Consider the following 23,065-nt stretch of genomic DNA (forward strand, 5'->3'; position numbering starts at 1 on the left):
CAATTTTCGGGTGAACTTTAAAGCCAAAGCAAAATCCGATTTTTTGGTGAATAATGGTAGAATGATGGTTAAAATCTAATGTGTGAAGGTTATACAGAGAATGGTGATGTGATTATGGGTGATAATGGTGGTTTGACGGTGAAGAAAGGTGGTTTAAGGGGGGGGGGGGGGGGTTTCGGCGATGGGGAAGAAAGAAAATAGGTCAAACAATTCGAAATTGGGGGAATAAGGGGTATCGGCTGCAGATATACTTCCTGGCGGGCCGCGACCTGCAAAGGTATATATGTCGCGTCCCGCCACCTTGTGAAATTGCGCCAATAGTTTTGAATGCCTGGCGGGTCGCCACAGATGTTTTGAGTTCCTCGCCACCCGCCAATGGGCATTTTTCCCAAACCACCCAAAAGCAACCAAAAATTTTTCTAACACTTGAAACTTATCTGGAACCTCATTTTTCTCGCAAATCTCTGTAAATCCTTGGTAATGCATTCCTGCAAAAGACTCAAAACACAAAACAAGACCCGGAAAACTACCAACAACGACCATTAGCTACGAAAAACTACGAAAAATTAACGAAAATACAAACGGTACATACTCTACAAACGAAGCCTTTCTTAACTCACTATTCTATGAAGGTGGGTGGGTCCTCTAGAGGAATTTCTTCGTCCTCGATGGTATCAATAGGACCTCCTAAGTAATGTTTCAATCGATGACCATTTACCTTCCACGAACCTTTATCAACTTCGTCATACAACTCGATGGTACTGTATGGAAACACCTCCTTTACCACATATGGTCTGGTCCATCTCGATTTCAACTTCCCTGCTATCAATTTCAATCTCGAATTGAACAAAATCACTTTATCCCCTACCTTAAACTCCTTCAACTGTCGCAACCTCCTATCATGCAACACCTTAGTCTTTTCTTTGATACTCCAAGATCGTTCATAGGCGGCATCTCCAATGGCCTCTAATTCATGGATTTGAAAGAATCTCCTCCTTGCGGCTTTGGTAAGGTCAAGGTTAACGGTTTTCAAAGCCCATAGTGCTCGGTGCTCTAACTCTACCGGAGGATGGCACGCTTTGCCATACACAATCATGAAGGGCGTGGTTCCTAACGGTGTTTTGTAAGCGGTGCGGAATGCCCACAATGCATCGTCTAGCTTTTCCGACCAATCCTTCCTACTTTTTCCTACCATTTTCTCTAAAATTCTCTTCACCCCTCAGTTTGCATTCTCTACTTGGCCACTAGTTTGCGGGTGGTATGCGGTGGAAAGACGGTGAGTGACCCTGTAGCGTGCTAATGCCTTTTCCATGACGGAATTGCAAAAATGCATACCACGGTCACTTATGATGGCTTATGAACTCCGAAGCGTGTGAATAACTTCTTTAGAAATCTCACCACCACTCGGGCATCATTAGTAGGCAAAGCTTGAGCTTCCACCCACTTTGAGACATAGTCAATGGCCACGAGGATGTACCTATTCCCACTCGATGAGGGGAATGGTCCCATGAAATCAATACCCCAAACGTCAAAGACTTCAAGAACTTGGATGGGATTTTGGGGCATTTCATCCTTGGATGAGATGTTGCCGGTACGTTGGCAACGGTCACATGTCCTAACAAACTCTATAGCATCTCGAACTACCGTTGGCCAATAAAAGCCACTATCAAAAACCTTTTGTGCGGTGACATTCGGCCCGTGATGGCCTCCCATTAAACCCTCATGCACATGTCTAAGGATATCCATTCCATCCTCTTTCGAAACACACTTCCTAAGCACTCGATCACCACCTATCCTAAAAAGGTGCGGGTCATCCCAAATGTATTTCCTAGCATCCCTAAGAAACTTCTTCTTTTTTTGGTGGGACATATCCTTCACAATGTCACCGTTTGCTAAGTAATTTGCCAAATCCGAAAACCATGGCAACCCCTCTACCTCGGCTCTAACAAAAGCTATGGTTTCATGAGGAAAAGTGTCTCCTATCGAATCCTCACGAACCTCCTCTCTCTTAGGATCCTCTAAGCGTGACAAATGGTCGGCGGCTACGTTCTCTGCTCCCTTTTTATCCCTAATTTCAATGTCGAACTCGGAGAGCAAAAGAATCCATCTAATGAGGCGTGGCTTGGCGTCCTTATTTTGGAAAAGAAAGCGCAACGCGGCGTGGTCAGTGAAAACGGTGGTTTTGGAAAGCCCAAGTTATGAGCGAGACTTATCAAACACAAATACTACGACTATGAGTTCTTTTTCCATGGTGGTATAGTTCTCTTGAGCATCATTTCAAGTTTTTCTCTCGTTGTAGATTGGATGGAAATGTTTCTTGATTCTTTGACCCAATACTGCACCTACGGCATAATCACTCGCATCGCACATGAGCTCAAGGGGCAAGTTGCAATTAGGCGAAACAAGGATAGGGGCACTAATAAGTTTCTCCTTCAAAAATTCAAAGGCTTTAATGCACTCTTCGTTAAAGACGAAATGTACATCCTTCTCTAGAAGTCGGTTCATGGGGCACGTGATCTTAGAAAAATCCTTAATGAAACGCCTATAAAAGCCCGCATGACCTTGGAAGCTACGAATGGACTTGACACTAGTGGGTGGAGGAAATCTACTTATGGTATCTATCTTGGCCCTATCCACCTCTATTCCCTCTCTAGACACTTTGTGACCGAAGACTATCCCTTCCATCACCATAAAGTGACATTTCTCCTAATTAAGCATAAGGTTTGTCTCTATACATCTCTTAAGCATCCTATCAAGATTAAGAAGACACTGATCGAAAGTAGTACCATAAACCGAGAAATCATCCATGAAAACCTCTATAGAAGTCTCAAACATGTCTTGGAATATAGCAACCATGCATCTTTGGAATGTAGACGGAGTGTTGCATAACCCGAAAGGCATACGGCGATACGCATAAGTGCCATAAGGGCATGTGAATGTCGTTTTATCTTGATCCTCTGGTGCGATTGGGATCTGAAAATAACCTGAAAATTCATCGAGAAAACAGTAGAACTGTTTACCCGCTAAACGCTCCAACATTTGGTCAATAAATGGCAAGGGGAAATGGTCTTTCCGGGTAGCGTCATTCAACTTGCGGTAGTCGATGCACACACGCCAACCGGTCATGGTACGAGAAGGGATTAATTCGTTCTTTTCATTCATGATCACGGTCATCCCACCCTTCTTCGGGACAACTTGGGTCGGACTAACCCATGGTGAGTCGAAAATAGGGTATATCACCCCGGCATCTAACAACTCAAGCACTTCCTTCTTAACAACCTCTTGCATATTCGGATTAAGGCGTCGTTGAGGTTGCACCACCGGCTTATAATCATCTTCCATGAATATCCGGTGGGTACAATAGGCGGGGCTTATGCCCTTGTATCCGAAAGTCGCCATGCAATGGCCTCCCTATTCTCTCTCAACACCCCTAATAACCTACCCTTTTCCCCTCCTCTAACTTAGATGAAATAATGATGGGAAAAGCGGATCCCTCACCAAGGAAAGCATACTCTAAATGGGATGGAAGAACCTTGAGCTCTAATGGGGCGGGTTTCTCTACGGGTGTACTCTCGATCTCACTCTTCACTTCACTCAATTCCAACACTTCGGGGACCCACTCGGTCTCGTCCCCTCCCTCATTCTCACTCACAATTTCCTCTACTTTCTCAACTACCTCCTCTACTTTACCCTCTACTAGATCGGCTCCACTAATATAGTCAAAGCAATGGTCGACACATGATAGAAAAGACTCTATGAAATAGACCGAATGACAAGGACTACTAAGATCTTCGGAACCGTTAGGATGTTCCATAGAACATGCTATCTTGAAAGTGACTCTCTCCTCACCGACTTGGAGTGTAATCTTACCGTTGAAGACATCAATGATAGCCTTGGCGGTACATAAGAAGGGGCGTCCTAGAATGATAGGAACTTTCTCATCAGCTTCCATATCAAGAATGACAAAGTCTACGGGAAAGATGAATTTGTCAACTTTAACTAGAAGGTTTTCGATTATGCCACGTGGATACTTCACTGATCTATCTGCTAAGGACAAAGACATGCGTGTAGGGGATAACTCTCCTAGGCCTAACCTCTCGTACATGGAATATGGCATGAGGTTTATACTTGCTCCTAAATCGGCTAGGGCCCTACACTCGGTATCACTCCCAAACAAGCATGGAATGGTGGAAAGGCCCGGATCGGTCAATTTTTCCGGGACCTTGTTCAAAACTACGGCAGAACATCCTCCACTAAGGGGAATGTTAGAGACCTCTCCTAACCTATCCTTACTCTTTAAAAGGTCCTTTAAGAATTTTACGTACTTAGGCATAGATTGATGGGCTTCTATGAACGGAAGGTTGACCCTAAGTTTCTTAAAGATCTCTAAGAATTTCCCGTACTCTTTAGAGTAAGTTTGGTTTTTAAGACGAGACGGGTATGGAGCATGGGAAAGATCAACAGTGGGTGATGGAACGATTTGTGTGGGTCGTTTTTCTACACTATTCTCGACTTGAGGCCCCCCGGTGTGTGGGCTACTTGCTGGGATTAACCTAGGTTGCACTTTACCGGGAGCCTCCATCTCAATCTCTTCATCTACGGGCTCCTCTTTCTCTACCTCTATACTCTCAGGTCTCACTACCTCTCCTAAGATCCTACCACTACGGGTCGAAATTGCCTTCAATGTGCCAGACGGGTTCGGCTTTGTGTTTCTCGAAAATTGACCGGCAGGTCGTTCTTGCAATTGGCGTGCAATGTCCCCGACTTGCCTTTGAAGGTCTAAGAAATTAGAATGGTTATTCTTGAGGAATGTGGCATGTTCTTCTAAGGTACGTTGGGTGGCCTAGTCCTTAACTATTAGTTAGGAAAGAAGGTCCTCTATCCTAGATAAACTACCACTTGACCCCTCATTCCTAGGCTGACCCTCTTGGTTTGACCCCTCACTTCTAAGCTGCCCCCCTGAACTTGAACTAGCAAACTGACCTGATTGACCCGAACCCCCACTAGAATAGAAACCTGCCCCCCTGCTTTGATATTGGCCTGACGGGAACCCAGGGGGGTTACCGAAGGATCCGTAATTATTACTACGCCAGTTAGAGTTACTATTATTAAACGGATTACTTGGACCCCTGTTTTGACCTGCGATGTACTCTACCTGTTCTAGGGTAAGTGTTGGACAGTCTACGGTGTCATGACCACCCCTACAAACTTCGCACCCATCGACCTTCTTCTTAATTTCTAATAAGTCATTGGTGATATAATCAAGTTGAGATGCTACCTTTGAATCCGAGACAACTTGGTTTACTCCTCGGGCGGATGAGGAAGTAGTAACAGGAATTGAAGTCCTGCTGGTAGCACTATGATCTATATCAACATGAGCAAAGATCTCGAAGAGATCATTGCAGTCGGCCATAAATTTCTTTCCCATAAGATGGCCTCCTACAGAGGTGTCAAATCGGGCCTTACACTCAGGGGTGAGACCATTGTAAAATTTTTCTACCAATGCCCAATCAGACAGCCCATGTTGGGAACAACGTGAGAGTAAAGTTTGAAACCTCTCCCAAGCTAAGTGATAACGTTCGTCAGGTTCCATTCGGAATGAATGGATCTGATCTTGAAGGCGAGATGCCTTCGTAGGTGGGAAATACTTAGCTAGGAAGGCATCCCTAAGTCCAGCCCAAGTGGTAAAAGTACCTACCGGCTGCGAATCAAGCCATGTGGCTGCGCGGCCAGCAACTGAGAATGGGAAGACTTGGAGATAGCGGGCATCAAGATTTACACCTTCGATACTGAAGGTGCTGCAAAGGCAGGTGAGACGGTTGATATGGGCAGGCGCATCCTCATCATCACGACCATGAAACTGCCAAGAGTTATTAATGGCGGTCATGATGTATGAGGGAATTTGCTAGGACTTGTCATTTGTGATTTCGGGGATGGTGATGGGTGAGTTTGTGGTAAAACCCGCGGTGGAACGTTGGTGGATAGTTTGATTATCGGCCATTTGGAAAACTGGTGGTGGACTAGGTGTATGGGAACAGGATGGTCGTGGGGAGTTGTGGGGTGACGACTTCGGGGTGAAGTCAATGTCTAGTGGTTTAAATTGTAGTGTAGAGTCAGAAGGGGCGGAAGATGAAGTGGAAGATTTTCTAACCTGTGAACTAGATGTCGAGAAAGCAGACTTGTCGATCGGCGGCTTTACTGGTCCCTGAGAACGTGTATGGGGCATTAACTACAAAACCAAGAACAAACAAGTAAGACGACTCTAACAAAAGACTCTAACAATAAAAAGACACTAAAATTAATTAGACTCCTACGACTCAAAAACACACAAAAAGCACGTAAAGATATCAGATGAAATCCAAATAAAGTAATTAACGCAATTGCCAAGAGTCCCTGGCAACGGCGCCAAAAACTTGATGTGCTAGAAGTAGTTCAATGAGAATCAAATAAAATTAACCTAAATTTAGACTCAAGTAATAATCTAGACTCTCTAAACTCGACTAAACTACTCACCGGCAAGTGAACCGGTCGACTCTAGTAAGCTAAGTAAGTCCGGATGTCGAACCCACGAGACTCTAATTAACTACGCTAAAGACCCTATTTAGACTGACACTGATACTTACTTAACTATTTTTGTGTATTGAGGGGGGGGGGGTTTACTAAATCCTAGAGTTGAAGTTAAAATAAAACTAAACTACGACAGGAATAAGAACTAAGGTTTGATTCAATAGAGATTAACGACTACCTAGGCTAGAATCCGGTTTAACTAGGAATGGATTTCTAACGGTACTAAAGTGGTATGGAACCGGGATCTTTATGTACTAAACCCTAAGAAATCTCTACTAAGACCTCCCGACCCTTATCAGGAAGAAACCTGTGAGACTCTACAAGGCTGTTATGAACACTGGTTGTTAGACTTCCTCTCAGTCCTCTAACGTCTCTAAAAGTGCCCTAATAAGACAATCTACCTCTCAGCGCAAAAGTCTAAGGCGACTCTAGACTCTAACTTGGTTTAATAGACACAGGTGTGATTAGGGAACTAAGACCGGCTTCTCTCAAAACCTATCTTAGATATATATCATATCGAGACCTACTAACAAACTCGAGCCTCTGAACGACAAATTAAGCAGAATATCTAGTTCTAATTGTATTTTAATTACTGTTTCTAAGGCTATCAGCCGATTTACCCAAAGATTACCTGAACCTGTAAAGATACGAACAATCAACACAAACTCATTAAATGAAAGACATCCACCAAAGTTTATGTGAAACAGCAAATAATCAACAATCAAATCTAACTACGCATACGCACCAAATTAGAGGTTCTAAAGTTCTTTACTTTCAAAGATTAATCCATACACAAACAATAGAAAACCGTTAAAAATCCAGACTTCATTAAACTTTCATCTATCCTAGGTAGTAACAAAAGTTCTAGCCAGAAAACATGGTGTCTAAAATCCAAACACAAGTTTCAAAACAAGAATTCATGGTCAAAGTACTGAAAAACAAGAAAATAATGAAAATCGGGAGATAAGACCTGAATGATCTTCTTTCCTATGCTCCAAGCTTCAACCGATTGATTCTCGTGTGCCAAAATGCTCTGAATAACTCAAAATCTGCTCTTAAATTCGCCGGGCACGAGAGACTTGCTTAATATGTCACGGGGCGCCAGAAAACAATTTTCCAGAATTTTGACTCCGTTACAGCTCCCGAGCTTTCCAACACGTTCCAGGACTTGACATTTTAGTATTTTGGCTCGTTTTACTCAGTTTCCAGCAGCTTTAAGCACCAAGACCTACAAAACGCGATTGGATCAACAGTATGCACATTCTAACGAAAACTAAACTAAAAATAACGGAAAACTATACAAACTGTACACGAATAAAGGATGTATTTTGCAATTCATCACTTTCTTCTTGTAACCGCAACCGATGATAAGCAGACCTTAAGTCTATCTTGGAGTAGAAGCTCGAACCTTGTAGTTGGTCGAATAAGTCATCAATCCTCAGTAGTGGATATCGAATCTTGATGGTGAGTTTATTCAACTCTCGGTAATCTATAAACATTCTGAAAGTTCCGTCTTTCTACTTCACAAATAAAACTGGAGCTCCCCAAGGCGAGAAGCTTGGTCTAATGAATCCCTTATCCACCAACTCTTGAAGTTGTGTGGATAGCTTTTGCATTTCAGAAGGTGCTAATCGATATGGAGACTTGGTTACGGGTGCAGCTCCCGGCACCAAGTTGATGTGAAACTCAACATGTAGTTGCGATGGTAATCCCGGCAAGTCTTCAGGAAAGACTTCGGGGAATTCTTTCACCACGGGAATATCTTTGATGTGGTCTAAAATATACATATTTATATATGAAATTCCTAAATTTTTTAGTAGTTTTAAGGTTGTTTGCCTTCAATTCTATTCGTATTTGATTCATATTTAAAGTGAATGGTTTTAAGTGAAAACGAGCTAAAATAATATATTTAGTCTATAATAAATTTGATGATGCCATGTCAAAGAAATAAAATATGCTTAATGAATAAGTATTACATTTATTGGTTAGTGGTTAATAATGATATTATATTAAATTTGGTTAAAATGTTTTATTATTTGTGAATTGTAAATGTGCAATTAACTGAGAAATTAAATGATACATTTATTTTTCTTGTTTTAAATCATAGGCACGTGCATATTGGATGGTAATGGAGAGTGGGCTTTTTAAATGATATCCTAACTTAACTATACTAGACAATCGTTGGAGCAACTTTGGCAAGGATTCATGGGTTGTCATTGGGCCATTGAACTAGGATTTAAAGAATGTTTTGAGTATATACAAAAAGGAGGCTACTCTATTAATTTTTGGGGGGAGAACATGAGACAAATTTCTTTATAAGGGGGTGCCCCTATTATTTTCGAAAATCTTTAGAAGAAGTGGGCCTAAAAGTTAACCAGCTGAATGAAATAGTGGGAGTTTTTTTTTTTGTTCTGTTGGGCTTTTAAAACCAATAACCTAGTGGAGGTGGAAGGCAATAATAAAAGCATAAGATATATTGTGACAATTAAATTGGACGGCAGCAAGGCACACGACTGCAATAACAGACGTGATCTTGAGGGACGATTTTGAGAGAAGAATTCAAAGAGGAAGCTTGTGATTGGAGAAACAAGATTAAAGTTTGAAACTTGTTTTGGTTAGACTTGTTTATTGTTTTGGTTTTTATCTAACCTTCAATATTATAGACATGTTTTCTGATTGGACTTGCTTTAAATTTATTTTTGGTTCGTTTTTGATCATGAGTAGCTAGACTTTTCATACTACCTAGGCCTAGATGAACTATGATTTAATTTTTTGATTATTTGGTTTTGACTAATGATTAAATTGGGATGATTTACATATTCCTTTTTTGTGATTGTTTATGAATTTGTGTGCTTGTCTTGGTTGTGATTGGTTGTTTAGTTAGGTGATCTTGTTAGTCTGGTTTGGAACTATTTAGATCATTGTAGGTTCGTTAATCTATTAGGTTTTCGGTCTAGAGCTTGAAATTAGAGATAATTTAAGTTTAACTAAATTAATTAAAATCAACCGAGTATAGTGTGCATTCTTTTCTGGCAACTCTAGGGACGAGTCAGGATTGCTAGGTTATTAGCTAGCCGTTGTTTGGTAGTTTGGGTGACCGATAGCTCGGATCCAGCTACTTATTCGCGTTTAGGGTTTCCTAGGTTTTCAAACGTTTAACAGGTTTAGTTTCATGACCGGAGGATTTTAGCACCATAGTTGTTTTTAATTTGACAGTCGTGGGATTTGGTATCGATAGCTCGAGTCGTTTCCAATTTAGCGCTTCATCACTTTGTTCCATCTTCTATTTTGGTTGATCATCCTTAGCGGGAGATTTTTTGGGTAGATTCAGAGCTTTAGTCATTGGTCAGGATTAGAGGTCATAGGTTGGTCATAGGGATTCGAAGCCTGGGTAGTTCTTTCTCACCATTGTCTGCTTCCCGTCACGTCACTATCTTGCTTGCTTTCTCTGTTATCTTATTTACTCGCTTTCGTAGAATTAGAAAAATCCCAAAAACACAAACTAAAACCAAATTAAGTAATTAGTTAAGTCAGGGTCTAGTTTAGCATCGCTAGTGTCTCGTGGGTTCGATACTCGGACTTCATTAGGCTTTACTACGTACGATAGGTACACTTGCCTGTCAGTGGTCTAGCATTTAGAGAGTCTTAGTTTATAAATTTAAAACTAGGGTGTCTAGATTAGGTTAGTTTTTTATAGACCATAATTTGCACATTAATCCTCAACTTTTGGCTCCTTTGCTTTCTTGTTAACTACATGAGCTAGAAAAGCTATGTAACTTTTCGTAGGCACTTATAGGCCTTCATTCAATTGATAATCCGCAATGGTGTGTCGCGCTTCTATCCGTGGATGATAAGTGTCTCCTCATTCGGTAGTGGAAAGCGAATAATCTTCTCGTGAACAGGTAAGAGTTCGGTATTGAATTTCTGCTCGCCAAGTTCCAATGAACATCCTTTAATAACTTCTCCCGACTCAACTAGTTTACTATCTGCCAATTCTATTGAATAAAGAACATCTAGCTTACTTGATTCTACGCCAGATAAATCTAAAATCGGCACCGATATCAAATAATATGGATGCAAACAGATTGTTGATAGGAAACGTACCACTGACCACATTGGGGTCTTGGCACGCATCTCTTGCTCCAATCACAAAAGCACTCCCACGAGCTTGATTTTCTTTAGGACAATCCTTCCTAAAGTGGTTCTTGTCACTGAATCCATATCATCCTTGCCCACGTCCATTCCCATTTCCGTTTCCGTTTCCATTCCTATTCCCGTTTCCATTCCCAGCTCCTCCTCCAGTACCCGTTGCCAACATGCTTCAGTACGGTGACCAATCTTAGCACACGTATCACATTTAATCACCTAACAAGCACCCAAGTGATGGTACTTGCATTTTTCACACTTGGGCAAATTGCCCTCATACTTCTTAACCCTAGTGTCGTTTGTGGCTACAAACGCTTTTGCCTCTTTTAGCGGGTTGGTTTCTCTTTTCTTGTTGTTGTTGGTGTTGTTGTTGTTGTTGTTGTTTTTGTTGTTGCTCACACGTACCTTTCTTGAAATTCGAGTACTTTCTCTTCCCGTCACCTGAAGATTCGACATGAGATTCATTCTTCCCAGTTCGTTTCACAAACAACTTCTATCCTTACCGCATCTTCAGTGAGACTAACGGCTAAGGTCACAGCCTGGGTGATAATAGTGGGGTTTGCCGATGTAACCATGCTTCGAATCTCAGCAGCTGGACCCCAGATATAGCGTGTACCCCACAATGTCAGCTTCGGCCATGGTAAGGTTCAAGAATTCAGTATCCAATTTCTTGAGTTCAGCCCGAGAACAGTATTTCTCTCTCATTCGTTCTTTCAACTCTTCTGATGTCATCCCATAAGCAACATCGTTCCCCAAAGTTTTGCACTTGTAGATTCCACCAAGTAAGTGCCTCATCAACAAACAGACCAGTGACAAAAGTAACTTACTGATCAGTGGAACATTTGCTCATGCTCGAATTTTTTTCTCGTTCAGCACACAACAGCCACGGCACCGCCGGTGCTATTATAGATCAGTGGCTTGCAGTCCAGAAACTGCTTGTATGTGCATCCTGAAATTTGCATAACCAGATCATGAATGAGCAAATAATGAAACGCATGAATAGATTATAAAAAGAATTGTTTAAGTTGTAACAAATCAACTAAACATTACCGTTGACATTGTTTCCTCTAGAGGAATCGCCTTATCCCTGATCGCCTAATCCGCCTGTGCCACCGCTATTTTCAACACGGTTCGCCTCATATTGGGCGAGTGCTTGAGATATCCCTTCTTCCAACAGTGAGTTTAGTTCCGACTCAGTCCTAGGAAATGGCTGAGGTGGGGGTTGGTTTACCGTCCGTGTGCGAACAACTCTTCTTTTTGGTGCCTTGTTCTTCCAAAATGATATAACGATAGAGATTAGACGTTTATTTAATAATAAACATTTTACTGAGTTTATATATATATATATATATATATATATATATATATATATATATATATATATAACTAAGCGATCCATCATGTGAATAAACCAATTCATACAAGAAATAAGACATGTATAAACAAATAAAGAAAATGCGTCATAAAGAAAACACCAAGTTTTTATATATATCAAGACAACTTGTTACATAATCATTTGTAAAGGAAACAAAGATGTACTCGAGCTACATCACCCGGTCATACAAGTCTAATACATATAAAGTGGTAAAATCTTCCTTCTCATTGAGCGATCTTCAGTCTTCTAGCTGTCTTCAAAACTCGGTGTGTGGTCTTCATGCACAAAAACTGGTAGTTAGTTCCCGTCACAAAAGGTATCCGCAAAGAAAATCTAGGGTGCATAGGGGGGATGGTGGTAGAGTCGGGAATGCTAAACTGCGGAGGTGGGCGACCTCCTACTCGAGCTTATGGACTCTACGAATCAGGAAGCTCATTTACTGCTCGAGCGTCAGTATATGAGCATCAAGGCCGACTGGTGGCATGGGAGGTGGTGGCGGTGATGCTGGTAGTGGTGGTGGAGATGGTAGTGGATAAGCTGGTGGTGGTTGAGGCCTGCGTTAGCCTGCCTCTCTAGATCATAGACCCTTTGCAAAGGATCTTTACCTGTTTCTCTAGAGAGCGGATCCAGTCATCCGTGGAGTCTGGAGTGAAATGAGATGGATGGTAAGGGTCAAATGTGGGCATAGTATGGGGTGGAGAGTACCGAGTCGAAAGATAATCGGCTAGAACATATGAGGATGGTCGAGATGACTGATGCGTAGAGCCCGCCCAGTAGTGAGGTGATGGTGGTCGACGTGAGGGTCTAGTAGTAGCAGGGTGACAAAAGTGAGAACAAAAAGAATCAATCGATAGCGGCTCCAACTGTAGATCCCAAAACGAATCCGGATCACAGTGGTTGGTTGTTTTAACCCATAACACCTATTGATTAGGTGTTTGAGATATGAAAAGTTAAGAAAGATCAAAGATGAAGGTGAAGCTAATGGATTAATGAATACAACAAGTGTTGTATTGAATCCAAACAATAAGATATAACAATAAAACACCTTGGATATCAGATTTGAGCACAAGATCAACACAAGAATGTAACAACACCAATATTCATTCAAGAGCCAAAAGCTTGAGTTGGTTACAATGTATGGGCTATATATAGTGTTCCTGATTAGCCAGCAAATTTATAAATTTGCTGTAATCTTATCTACACTAGGTCAGGAACTTTACTTTTAGAGAATTACAAAATAAGCCCTTGTACATTCAAAATAGCTACAAACTATGACTAAACTTATCCAGCACAAGTATCAACGATCTCAAAAGTTCTAACAATATCCCCCCAGATCGTTGCATACTTGTCTTTTCATTCTTCAGTTGTGGCCGCTAGATTCTCTGCAGCTTGCTTCTCAGGCTCTTTGGGACTGTCTTCATGCACTGTCGTTTCTGGTGGTGCTTGAATCTCGGTTGGTGTAACCGAAGATTCTTGAGTAATTGCAGCTTCACAAGTTGGTTGGTCCTCCTTAGTGGCCTCATATGTGGATGAGGCCGGAGGTGGTGATGTAGTGGTGGGTTCAGTTGCAGAAGCAGAAGTTCCTTCTTTCTTTCGTTCGTGTTTCTTCTTCTTTCTTGTTTCATTTTTCTTATCTTCCTTTTCTTTCCTCTTCTCAATTTTATCAACCAGATCCAGCTTATCTCTTTTCAACTTCCAGGCTCGCTCTACCGCTCTCTGAAATAATGCAGCCTCTTCCAGATTAGCATTTCCGGCTCCGACATTTATGCTGTTAGCATTCAGCACTGTTAGATCTGAGAGCCCAAACATGAAAACATCCATAGGATCCAGAATACGAATATCCACATTTTCATTGGATCTTATTACAGCTTCACCAGTCCTACTGTCGTAAAACCATTTCTTAAAATCATTGAGGGCGACAGGAACTTCTTCCGGAAGCTTGATCCTCGTGACAACTTTGGCAGGGTTGATCACCCACGTCACTTTTCCCTTTCCGGTTACTGGATCAATGGTTGTTTTGAAACTCTGCGTCTTGGCCACTGCGGAGCATGATTGGGGAAACCCCTGTTGCTTTCTTTGGCAATTATCCGCTCGAAATCCCTCCCGATTCCTCTTTCTTCTGGGTTTAATATATCCAGACGACCAAGTTCCCGCAGATCCCACCTGGGAAGTGTGAAAAGATCGAATCCGGTCTGGAAATACTGGATTACTCCACCACGTCTTTTTACAACAAACATCCCTCGAAGATAGTCGTACATCTAGCTGATGATCTTATCAGTGGCTTCACTCTTTTCTACTGTTATTATTTGATAAAAGTCTGGAAGTCGTTCTCTCTCTTTCTTGAACCATTCAGGGTGCTCAGGAGAGAAGGTTTTTCCATCTTCTTGTTCATAGAGGACTTCCTCTTCAAGACCCCATTCAAGAAATTTTGCCGGCATATCATCTCGATCCACTGCCTCTTCATCACTTTCGCTTCCCTCAGTTACTTTTTCGACTGATTCCAAACACTTTTTCTTAGCTTCTGCCTCCTTTTCCTTTCGAGCATTTTCTTCTTCCACGAACCCTTCAAAATCGAAGATTTCTTCAAAGGAAAACATGGGTTTCACTTTCATTTGCTCACACATGTTCCTCATCATTCTGTACATTTTCTCCAACCCCGCTTGCTGGAATCTGATGAACTTGGACTGTTTAGCCATGTATGCATTCATTTCTTTGTTTTTCTTCCTCTGATCCTTGATCTTTTCCCTCAGAAAGTTACTGTCGTTTACTTGATTTTTTAGCAGACAAATTTCTTTGGCAACTGAAGGCCCGACATCTTTGATCAGTTTGTCATAAAGTTCTTGAAAGGGCCGAACCCTTTGTGGAGGTACTGGAGGCTTTGAAACCCTAGTTGGCTTCACAGGAGACACTTTGGAGGGGCCCTTGCTTGCTGAAGCTTCATCGGGGTCAACAATCATTGCATCTACGAAATCATTCAACGATTGAACTTCCTCAATCACCGTCTCTGGTCTTTCTGAGGCTGATATCTCTTTTCGCTTTAACCTCTTTTCTCTCTTCTCTTTCTCTTGCAAAGCGTGAATGTCTTTCAAATCCCTGATATGCTGGCGGTGTTCTTCTGACTCGGCCGCCCTTATACTTGCACCCATAAATCGTTCAGTGCTTTCCGGTGCCTTTTTCTTTTTGGGTGGTTCGTCTTCGCCCGCCTACTTTTCTTTCCTTTTTCCTTTAGAGTGTTCTTCTTTTGCAGCTGCTTCGGCTTGAGCTTGAGCAGCTCGTTGTTGTTTTTCTCGAACAGCTTCGTTGTACTTTCTATAAGCTTCCTTGACTATTGGTAGTCTCTCTGCTCGGTACATCCAATCATGCAACAGCACCCATTCATTAGTCTTTATCTCAGTGTACTGATGGCTTGTGGGGACGTGGAACTTGTAAAGATCTCCATTGTTTGGAAGATCCTTGTATTGGTCATTGATCAGCATCTGAACGAATCTTGGATACATCGCCCACGTTGCTCCACTTGCATTGTCAAGCATATAGTTGAATATTAAGCCAGAGAGATTAAACTTCTGATTAAGACACAGATTTAGCATGGCTGCCGACCATTCCAAGTTCAAACCATCAAAACCACCCTTTCGGTATGCCAGACTCATAGAGATAACATGAACAATGAACCTCCAGTCTCTGGTGAGTCCTCCTCTCTTGATCTCTTTCTTTTGACGGAAATCTCCAGCATAACCCATTCCTCGAAAACCATCCTGGATATCATCTTGACTCAGGCTTATCGGATCTTGATCATTGTCTAGTAGCTTCAGAACCTGGCGTATTCGGTCTTCAGTTACTTCTACTCTTTTGTTGCGAAGCGTCGACACTATCCCTCTTTGTTGTTGATGGTTTCTGGTTTTGCGTTTTCCCATAATTCTTGTATATGAATCTTGTAAACCTTAACTGTTGTCTCCACGGCATAACCGATTCTGCTGGAACGCACCCATCCAGTTACATCTTCAAAACCTTAAGGCACTTCATCTAGATTGATGCTTTGGTTATGTTTCAACGTTTTATCCCACTCGAGATTTTTCACCATACTGCACATGACACGTAAAACGAGGCAAGTTAGAATGGAAATTTACACAAGAAGCTATGCACAAAACCGTATTTACAAAAAAATAGTCAAGATTATATTAAATATTTGATTAAAGGAATTAAAAGAATTTGAAAATTTAAAAAAAAATAAATCTAATTTCGCTGCTGGATCATGGGTTATCTTCGCTGATGCTGGTTATCGGGATCAGTCAACGAGGATTGATCATCGCTGACTTCGCTGGCTGACCAGACATTGATTTATCGGCATAGTCTCTATAGTCGCTCGTGTCATCGCTGAGGTCGCTCACCGACCATTCTTGTGTCTTTGCTGAGTTCGCTAGTGCCCGCGTTAATTTCGCTAGCGAACTTAGCGATGTCATGGTTTCTTTTCCGAAACCGATTTACCAGCGAAGACAACACACTAGATCGCTGCTCGAGCGAAATAGATCGTTTGCTGGTTGCTCGAACTCGCGTTCGAGACTTTTGAGTTTCCCTAGTAATTTCGCCATCTTCGCTGTCATCATGTTAAGTTCGCTGGCTTCAAAAAATTCTTATTAAACCCTCTTTAAACCCTTAAAAATTTATGTCCAAACGATCAATCATGAGTTTTGCACAAATCTGATCATATGTAGTCATTTTAATGTCGGATTCAACTCGGTTTTACACTTGTATCATCTAACATGATCAACAAATTTGTTATGTATCAAGAACAATCAAAACCCACATAATATTTAAAATTGAAACCCACACAATGTTTGAAGCATTAACCATTAATCCGAGCCGATCAAGAAGTGAAAGCAAAGATAGATTGAAGGAGAATACCTGATAATCTTGAATGGATTTGAATCTTGTGTCGATTTTGTTAATGAGTTCGGTGATAAACAAGAGAGAAGTTGAGAAACCGTTTTTCACAAGATTTGAAAAGTTTGAAAGTGACAGACGGTAAAAAAATATGTATATATACGAATTTTGATAACCAGCGAAAATATAATTTCGCTGGTATCTTAATTCCGCTGCCAAAAGTGAGAATTCGAACAATTTTAATTTCGCTTGTTGATTTCAAACTTTCTCGTAAAACGTGCCCATTTTTGTTTAAACTACTGTTTATTTCAAAATATTCACAAGTTTGCTAAAATTTGGGCCGTTTTGACTCCGAACTTCGAAATTCTTGCTCTGGGAGGTTCCATTTAATGCAAATTCCTTGAAATATTTGATGCTCACCGAACTTACCTGCAGAAGATCATATTGCCAATACTTGCCAAATTCTTTATATATTATTATTATTATTATTATTATTATTATTATTATTATTATTATTATTATTATTATTATTATTATTATTATTATTATTATTATTATTATTATTATTATTATTATTATTATTATTATTATTATTATTTTACTAACCAGGGCACAAGAAAAACTGCCAGTATGTTTGTCCGCTTAAATCCATGCATCCTTCTTTCAACATGCCTTCGGAGAGCTCTGTTATCATGTTTTTGGTAATATTGACAAGTCTTCGATGGCCCCCACACAAGCTATTAAGAATAGAATCATTACGCCCTCGTGAGTCGCACATCAGGACATACACCCGCGATCAAGGTATGCACAAAGATTCTTCATAACAGGTGAGTATATTGGTTTCATTCTCTTCAACGATAGAACGGAGATCAGGTCTGTACTTTCGTACAACAGAGATCCCAAGAGCTATCGAGGGCTAAGACAGGTAGTTCGGTGAACAGGTCAGTACCACCGTACAGCAGAGTTACCACACTAATCTGTCTAAGGATTTTGGCCAAAGATGGCACTTATTATGGGTTTTGGCCAAAAAATGGCACTTATTAGAAAGGGTTTGGCCTTTCTTTTAAGGCACTTATTATTTAAAAGAATATCATAGCGTCTAGGTCAGCATGTATCTGGATGCAACAGAAGAACAACTATGATATCCTCCGAATGAAACACCAATATAAAGACCCGAAATCTCGGACTTTGGCAATCTGTCAACGCAAGATTTAAGACCATTAAGCCATATGCCGCAACGTGTTACCCACTGAGATGCGTAATGTCTGAGAAAAGCCAGAATTCTTGTGTAGACCTTATGTTTTGCTTCCTAACGACAGTTTACTCGTCGGTGTTGTTGAATCTACCGACACGTCGTTGCTTGGTACCCCGATTTCATTTTGTATTCTGTTGAAAGAAATGACAAAGTGTTAGCAATTTTCTATCACTTCCTCTAGCAGGAGCCAGACATAAGCATCTGTTTTAAGGATTTTCTGAATATATATCCCCCCTAAAATCTTTATTTTCGTGAGTCCATTTGCCCGAAAATAAAATTTTAAACAGAAAATCTTTTTGGTGGGCGACATTTTCCAATACTTGTGTTACTCTCAACAAACCGTTTTTTTTAAACACAAGATTCATTTCCAGTCAAGGAAATTGACCATTTCCAACCAGGTTACCAACTGGTTGAATCGGGTTTTATCGAAGGCTTTCGTGAAGATGTCGGCCCGCTGCTGTGTCGTATCCACTGGCACCACTTGAATATATCCCTTCTCGTAGGCATCTCGAATCGCGTGAATTCGAATTTCGATGTGCTTTGTTCTTGAGTGGTGTATGGGATTCTTCACAATTCCTAGACACGCTTCATTGTCGATGAATATAGGAGTCTTCATGATGTTGATTCCATAATCCAGCAACTGATTTTGTATCCAGAGAACTTGTGAACAGCAGCTGTAGGCCGCGGTGTATTCTGCTTAAGCGGTTGAGGTGGTCACCGTTGTTTGCTTCTTGCTTTGCCATGAAATCAAACGATTTCCCAAGAATTGACATCCTCCTGATACAGACCTGCGATCTACTTTACAACCTGCATGATCACTGTTAGAGTACGCAATAAGATCAAAATTACTATCTTTAGGATACCAAAGACCTAGTTTCGGAGTTCCTTTGAGATAGCGGAAGATGCGCTTTACAGCGGTTTCATGGGATTCCTTGGGATTTGTCTGAAATCGAGCACAAAGACAAACTGCCCACATAATGTCCGGCCTGCTAGCCGTCAAATACATGAGAGAACCGATCATCGAGCGATAAAAGGATTTGTTTACTGGTTTTCCTTGAGGATCTAGAGTGAGTTCTGTCTGAGAGGCGAACGGGGTGCTTGCCACTTTGCAGTCGTTCATGTTGTACTTCGTGAGAATGTCCCGAATGTACTTGGCCTGTGAATGAGAATCCCATCCTCCTTTTGCTTCACTTCTAGCCCTAAAAAGAAATTCAGCTCTCCCATCATGCTCATCTCGAATTTTGCCTTCATGACGGTTTCGAATTCTCTGCACAATGCCTCGTTAGTTGACCCGAAAATAATATCGTCAACGTAGATTTGAACGAGCATTACATCCTCCCCGATCTTTTTGGTGAATAGGGTCATGTCGATCTTTCCTCTGGTGTATCCACACTCCAACAAGTATGTGGACAAAGTCTCGTACCACGCACGTGGAGCTTGATGAAGACCATAGAGTGCTTTGTCCAGCTTGAAGTAGCGACCTAGAAAATGTGGATCTTCGAACCCTGGAGGCTGACATACATAAACTTCTTCCTTTACTTTCCCATAAAGGAACGCACTCTTAACATCCATTTGGAAGACTTTGAAGTTTCTATATGATGCGTACGCCAGGAATATTCTGATTGCCTCCAGTCGTGCAACCGGAGCAAAAACCTCTTCGTAGTCGATTCCTTCTTCCTGCCGAAAACCCTGGACCACCAGTCGAGCCTTGTTCTTGATTACCACTCCACGATCGTCCATCTTGTTTCGGAAGACCCATTTAGTACCAATTAGAAACTTCCCTTCAGGTAAATCTACTAGTTCCCAAACTTTAAGCTTCCTGAATTGAGATAGTTCTTCTTGCATCGCCTGAACCCAACTGGAGTCTTGAATGGCATCTTCGATGTCCCATGTAACTGATTGTGACAGAAAAGCTGCAAATAGCCCTTTGTTGATGCTTGACGACTGCCCGCGCGTACGCACTCCTTCTTCGACTGCGCCGATAACATTTTCAAGAGGATGATTTCGATTCGTCTTGTATCCGGCATTTCTCAGAGATTCAATTTGCTGCGGAAGGTTGGTGAAGTGTTCGTCCACGTAAATCACTGGTGGGTCATCTTCTTGAGTTGGCTCATTCACATTCGCCTATGAAGAAGAAGCACCGTTTTCTTGGGTGTTCTCAGGTAAAGTATCACCAGTTGCTTCATTCACAGCCAAAATAGGATCAGCAGTTGATGGAGATAGACGGGTAGTAAATGGAGTTAAACCAATGTCGGATGAGTCAAATAGTGGTTCAACTTGAGTGTCTTCAACAGGTTCAGTGTCTGGAACTACTTCAGGGATTTCAAAGGTGTTAAAAATCACACCCACATCATAGAACCAATCAGGAGTACTTCCGGTGTTGGTGTAGTTTCCTTCTTGAAAATCAACATAGTAAGATTCAATCACCATCTTCGTTCTTTTGTTGTAAACACGGTAGGCCTTCTGTGTGGATGAATACTCCATGAAGTAGCAGATATCACCCACTGCTTCAAATTTGATGAGGTTTTCTTGAGTGTTTAGAAGGGTGCACGAACATCCAAATGGTCTGAAGAAGTCAATGAGCGGCTTTCTTTTGAAGAGAAGTTCATATGCTGTCTTTCCATGTGGTTTTACAATGAGTACCGTGTTTAGAACGTAGCATGCTGTATTAACTGCTTCTGCCCAGAAGATGATAGGAAGCTTTGAATCTACCAGCATGGTTCGAGCAGCTTCGATCAAAGTTCTATTTTTGCGTTCAGCGACTCCATTTTGTTGGGGAGTTCTTGCCGCACTGTATTGGAGATGAATTCCCTTTTCTGAACAGAAGGATACGAAGGTCTAATTTTTGAACTCGGACCCGTTGTCACTTCTGATCGACTTCACTTTTAGCTTGGTCACGTTTTCAATCAGCGGGATGAACGATTTTAAAACTTCAGCTGTCTCGCTTTTTTGCTTCAAGAAAATAGACCCATGAAAACCGAGAGAAATCATCTGTGATCACCAAACAGTAAGAACTTTTAGCAAGACTTTTAACACTGATTGGACCAAAGAGATCCATATGCAACAATTGAAGAGGCGCAGTGATCGTATTCATTACTTTGGACTTGTGCGGTTTCTTATGTTGCTTTCCCTGGGCGCATGCAATACATTTTTCAGAAAATGGAAATTCTTTAATTGGGAGACCTCTAACTAAGTTTAACTTAGAGAGTTTGTTCATATTTTTGAAATTAACATGCCCCAGTCGCCTATGCCAAAGCAGTGATTCCGATTCTGAAGCCTTAGAGATTAAGCAGGTCAAGTTGTCATTTGTCTTGGCATTTTTCATATTGAGCACGTATGTGTTGTTTTGTCTTGGAGCAGTGAGCATGATCATTTCTTCAGGAACAACATAACCGGGCTTCAAGAACAAGCATTCCATATCATTGAAAAGCACCGATATTCCTTTATCACAGACTTGTGAGACACTCATGAGATTGTAGCACAGCTCCGGAACATAATTGACATTCTCCAGCGTGAGGGCTTCAGACACCAAATCTCCTACTCCAACAATCTTTCCTCCCTTCTCGTCTCCAGCGAAAGATACAAAATTACCATCGATGAAGTGAAAATTCTTCAGAAGTTCCTTTAATCCTGTCATGTGTCTTGAGCATCCGCTGTCTACGTGCCAGATGTACTCCATAAGCATGCGGAGCCATTTCTGGAGTTTATTCTGATATACACAAATATACAAATATACAAATTAGTTTGTTTTGGGAACCCAGATTTGCTTCATTTCGAATCTATCGTGGTTTTGACCCACTTTGGCCTCTTTTTGTTTCCAAAAATAGGCAGTTGACTCAACCGGATTTTTAACAGACTTCTTAAGATAATTCAATTGATATGTCACGTTTGTAAGAAAATCATGCTCTGGTTTAGAAAACTTTTTGGTTTTACAATGTTTCACTGTATGTCCTAAATGACCACAGCGAAAGCATCTTTTATGTCTGGGTCTTTTGGTGTTAGAAGATGATGTATGTGATGAGAGTCTTGAGCTTTCTGCTTTCTTCATTTTCTTATCCACTCTGCTTTCATCTTATGAGTGTTCTTCCTCACTGTCTGAATCGAATGAACTTTCAGACATGTTGTCCTCGCTTGAGCTTTGTTCTTCACTTGCTTCGTAACTTGACTCATTGTAGCTTCGATCTTTGTTTAAGCTTTCTGAGTCCTGGTCTTCAATGGTTTCAGAACTTGAACATTCGAAGCTTTCATCACTCGCTGTTTGATCTTCACTTGAACTTTTTGATCCTTGCTCGTCTTCTGAGGCAGTGATGTTTGAGTCTTCATTGCTTTGGTCTTCAGAGACGCTCTTTTCTGAATTTGTCATACCTGTTCTGGAAGGAATAAATTCGGGAATTTCCTCTGTGAGGAATTTTCCAAAACTATTCCTTTTTAGTTCTGGCACAACTCAACCTTCGCTGGTGCTATAAGAAGTCCTGCACGAGCGAACACGATAATTCCGCATACAATAGTTAGGTTAATTCCGCCGATTACCGTGATAAGAACGCTGTGGTTCGGTATCATGGTTCTCGAAGTCGCCTTCGATAATTTCGCTCAAGGGTCACTGGACACTATTTCGCTCGTGATCAGTAATTTCGCTCGAATGATGATCGTCGAAATTAGTGATTCTGCGATGAGTTTCTCAACGATTTGATTAATTTCGCTATATTCAACACTAAGTTCGATGTATTCAAAAATTTATTTCACTGAATTCAAAAGTTGTTCGCTGTCTTCAAGATAATTTCGCTAGACAGAGGGTTTAACACGAACTTAAACCCTCTAATCACTCAAAATCAGCTCAAAAACCG

General features: G+C 41.2%; 2 protein-coding genes across 2 annotated transcripts; both read right to left on the reverse strand.

The window, feature by feature from the left end:
• Positions 1-619: 619 nt before the first annotated feature.
• LOC110906394 lies at positions 620-1,195 on the reverse strand. The gene has a single exon (XM_022151533.1). It carries the CDS (start codon positions 1,193-1,195, stop codon positions 620-622), a length of 576 nt encoding a protein of 191 aa, XP_022007225.1.
• Positions 1,196-3,430: 2,235 nt separating this feature from the next.
• LOC110906392 lies at positions 3,431-5,887 on the reverse strand. The gene is made up of 3 exons (XM_022151532.1): positions 4,897-5,887; positions 3,775-4,779; positions 3,431-3,696 (listed from the first exon to the last, which is right to left on the reverse strand). The coding sequence occupies exons 1-3, from the start codon at positions 5,885-5,887 to the stop codon at positions 3,431-3,433; spliced, it is 2,262 nt and encodes a 753-aa protein (XP_022007224.1).
• Positions 5,888-23,065: the final 17,178 nt, after the last annotated feature.

This window comes from Helianthus annuus, chromosome 14 (assembly GCF_002127325.2).
Source record: "Helianthus annuus cultivar XRQ/B chromosome 14, HanXRQr2.0-SUNRISE, whole genome shotgun sequence".
NCBI classification, from domain to species: Eukaryota; Viridiplantae; Streptophyta; class Magnoliopsida; order Asterales; family Asteraceae; genus Helianthus; species Helianthus annuus.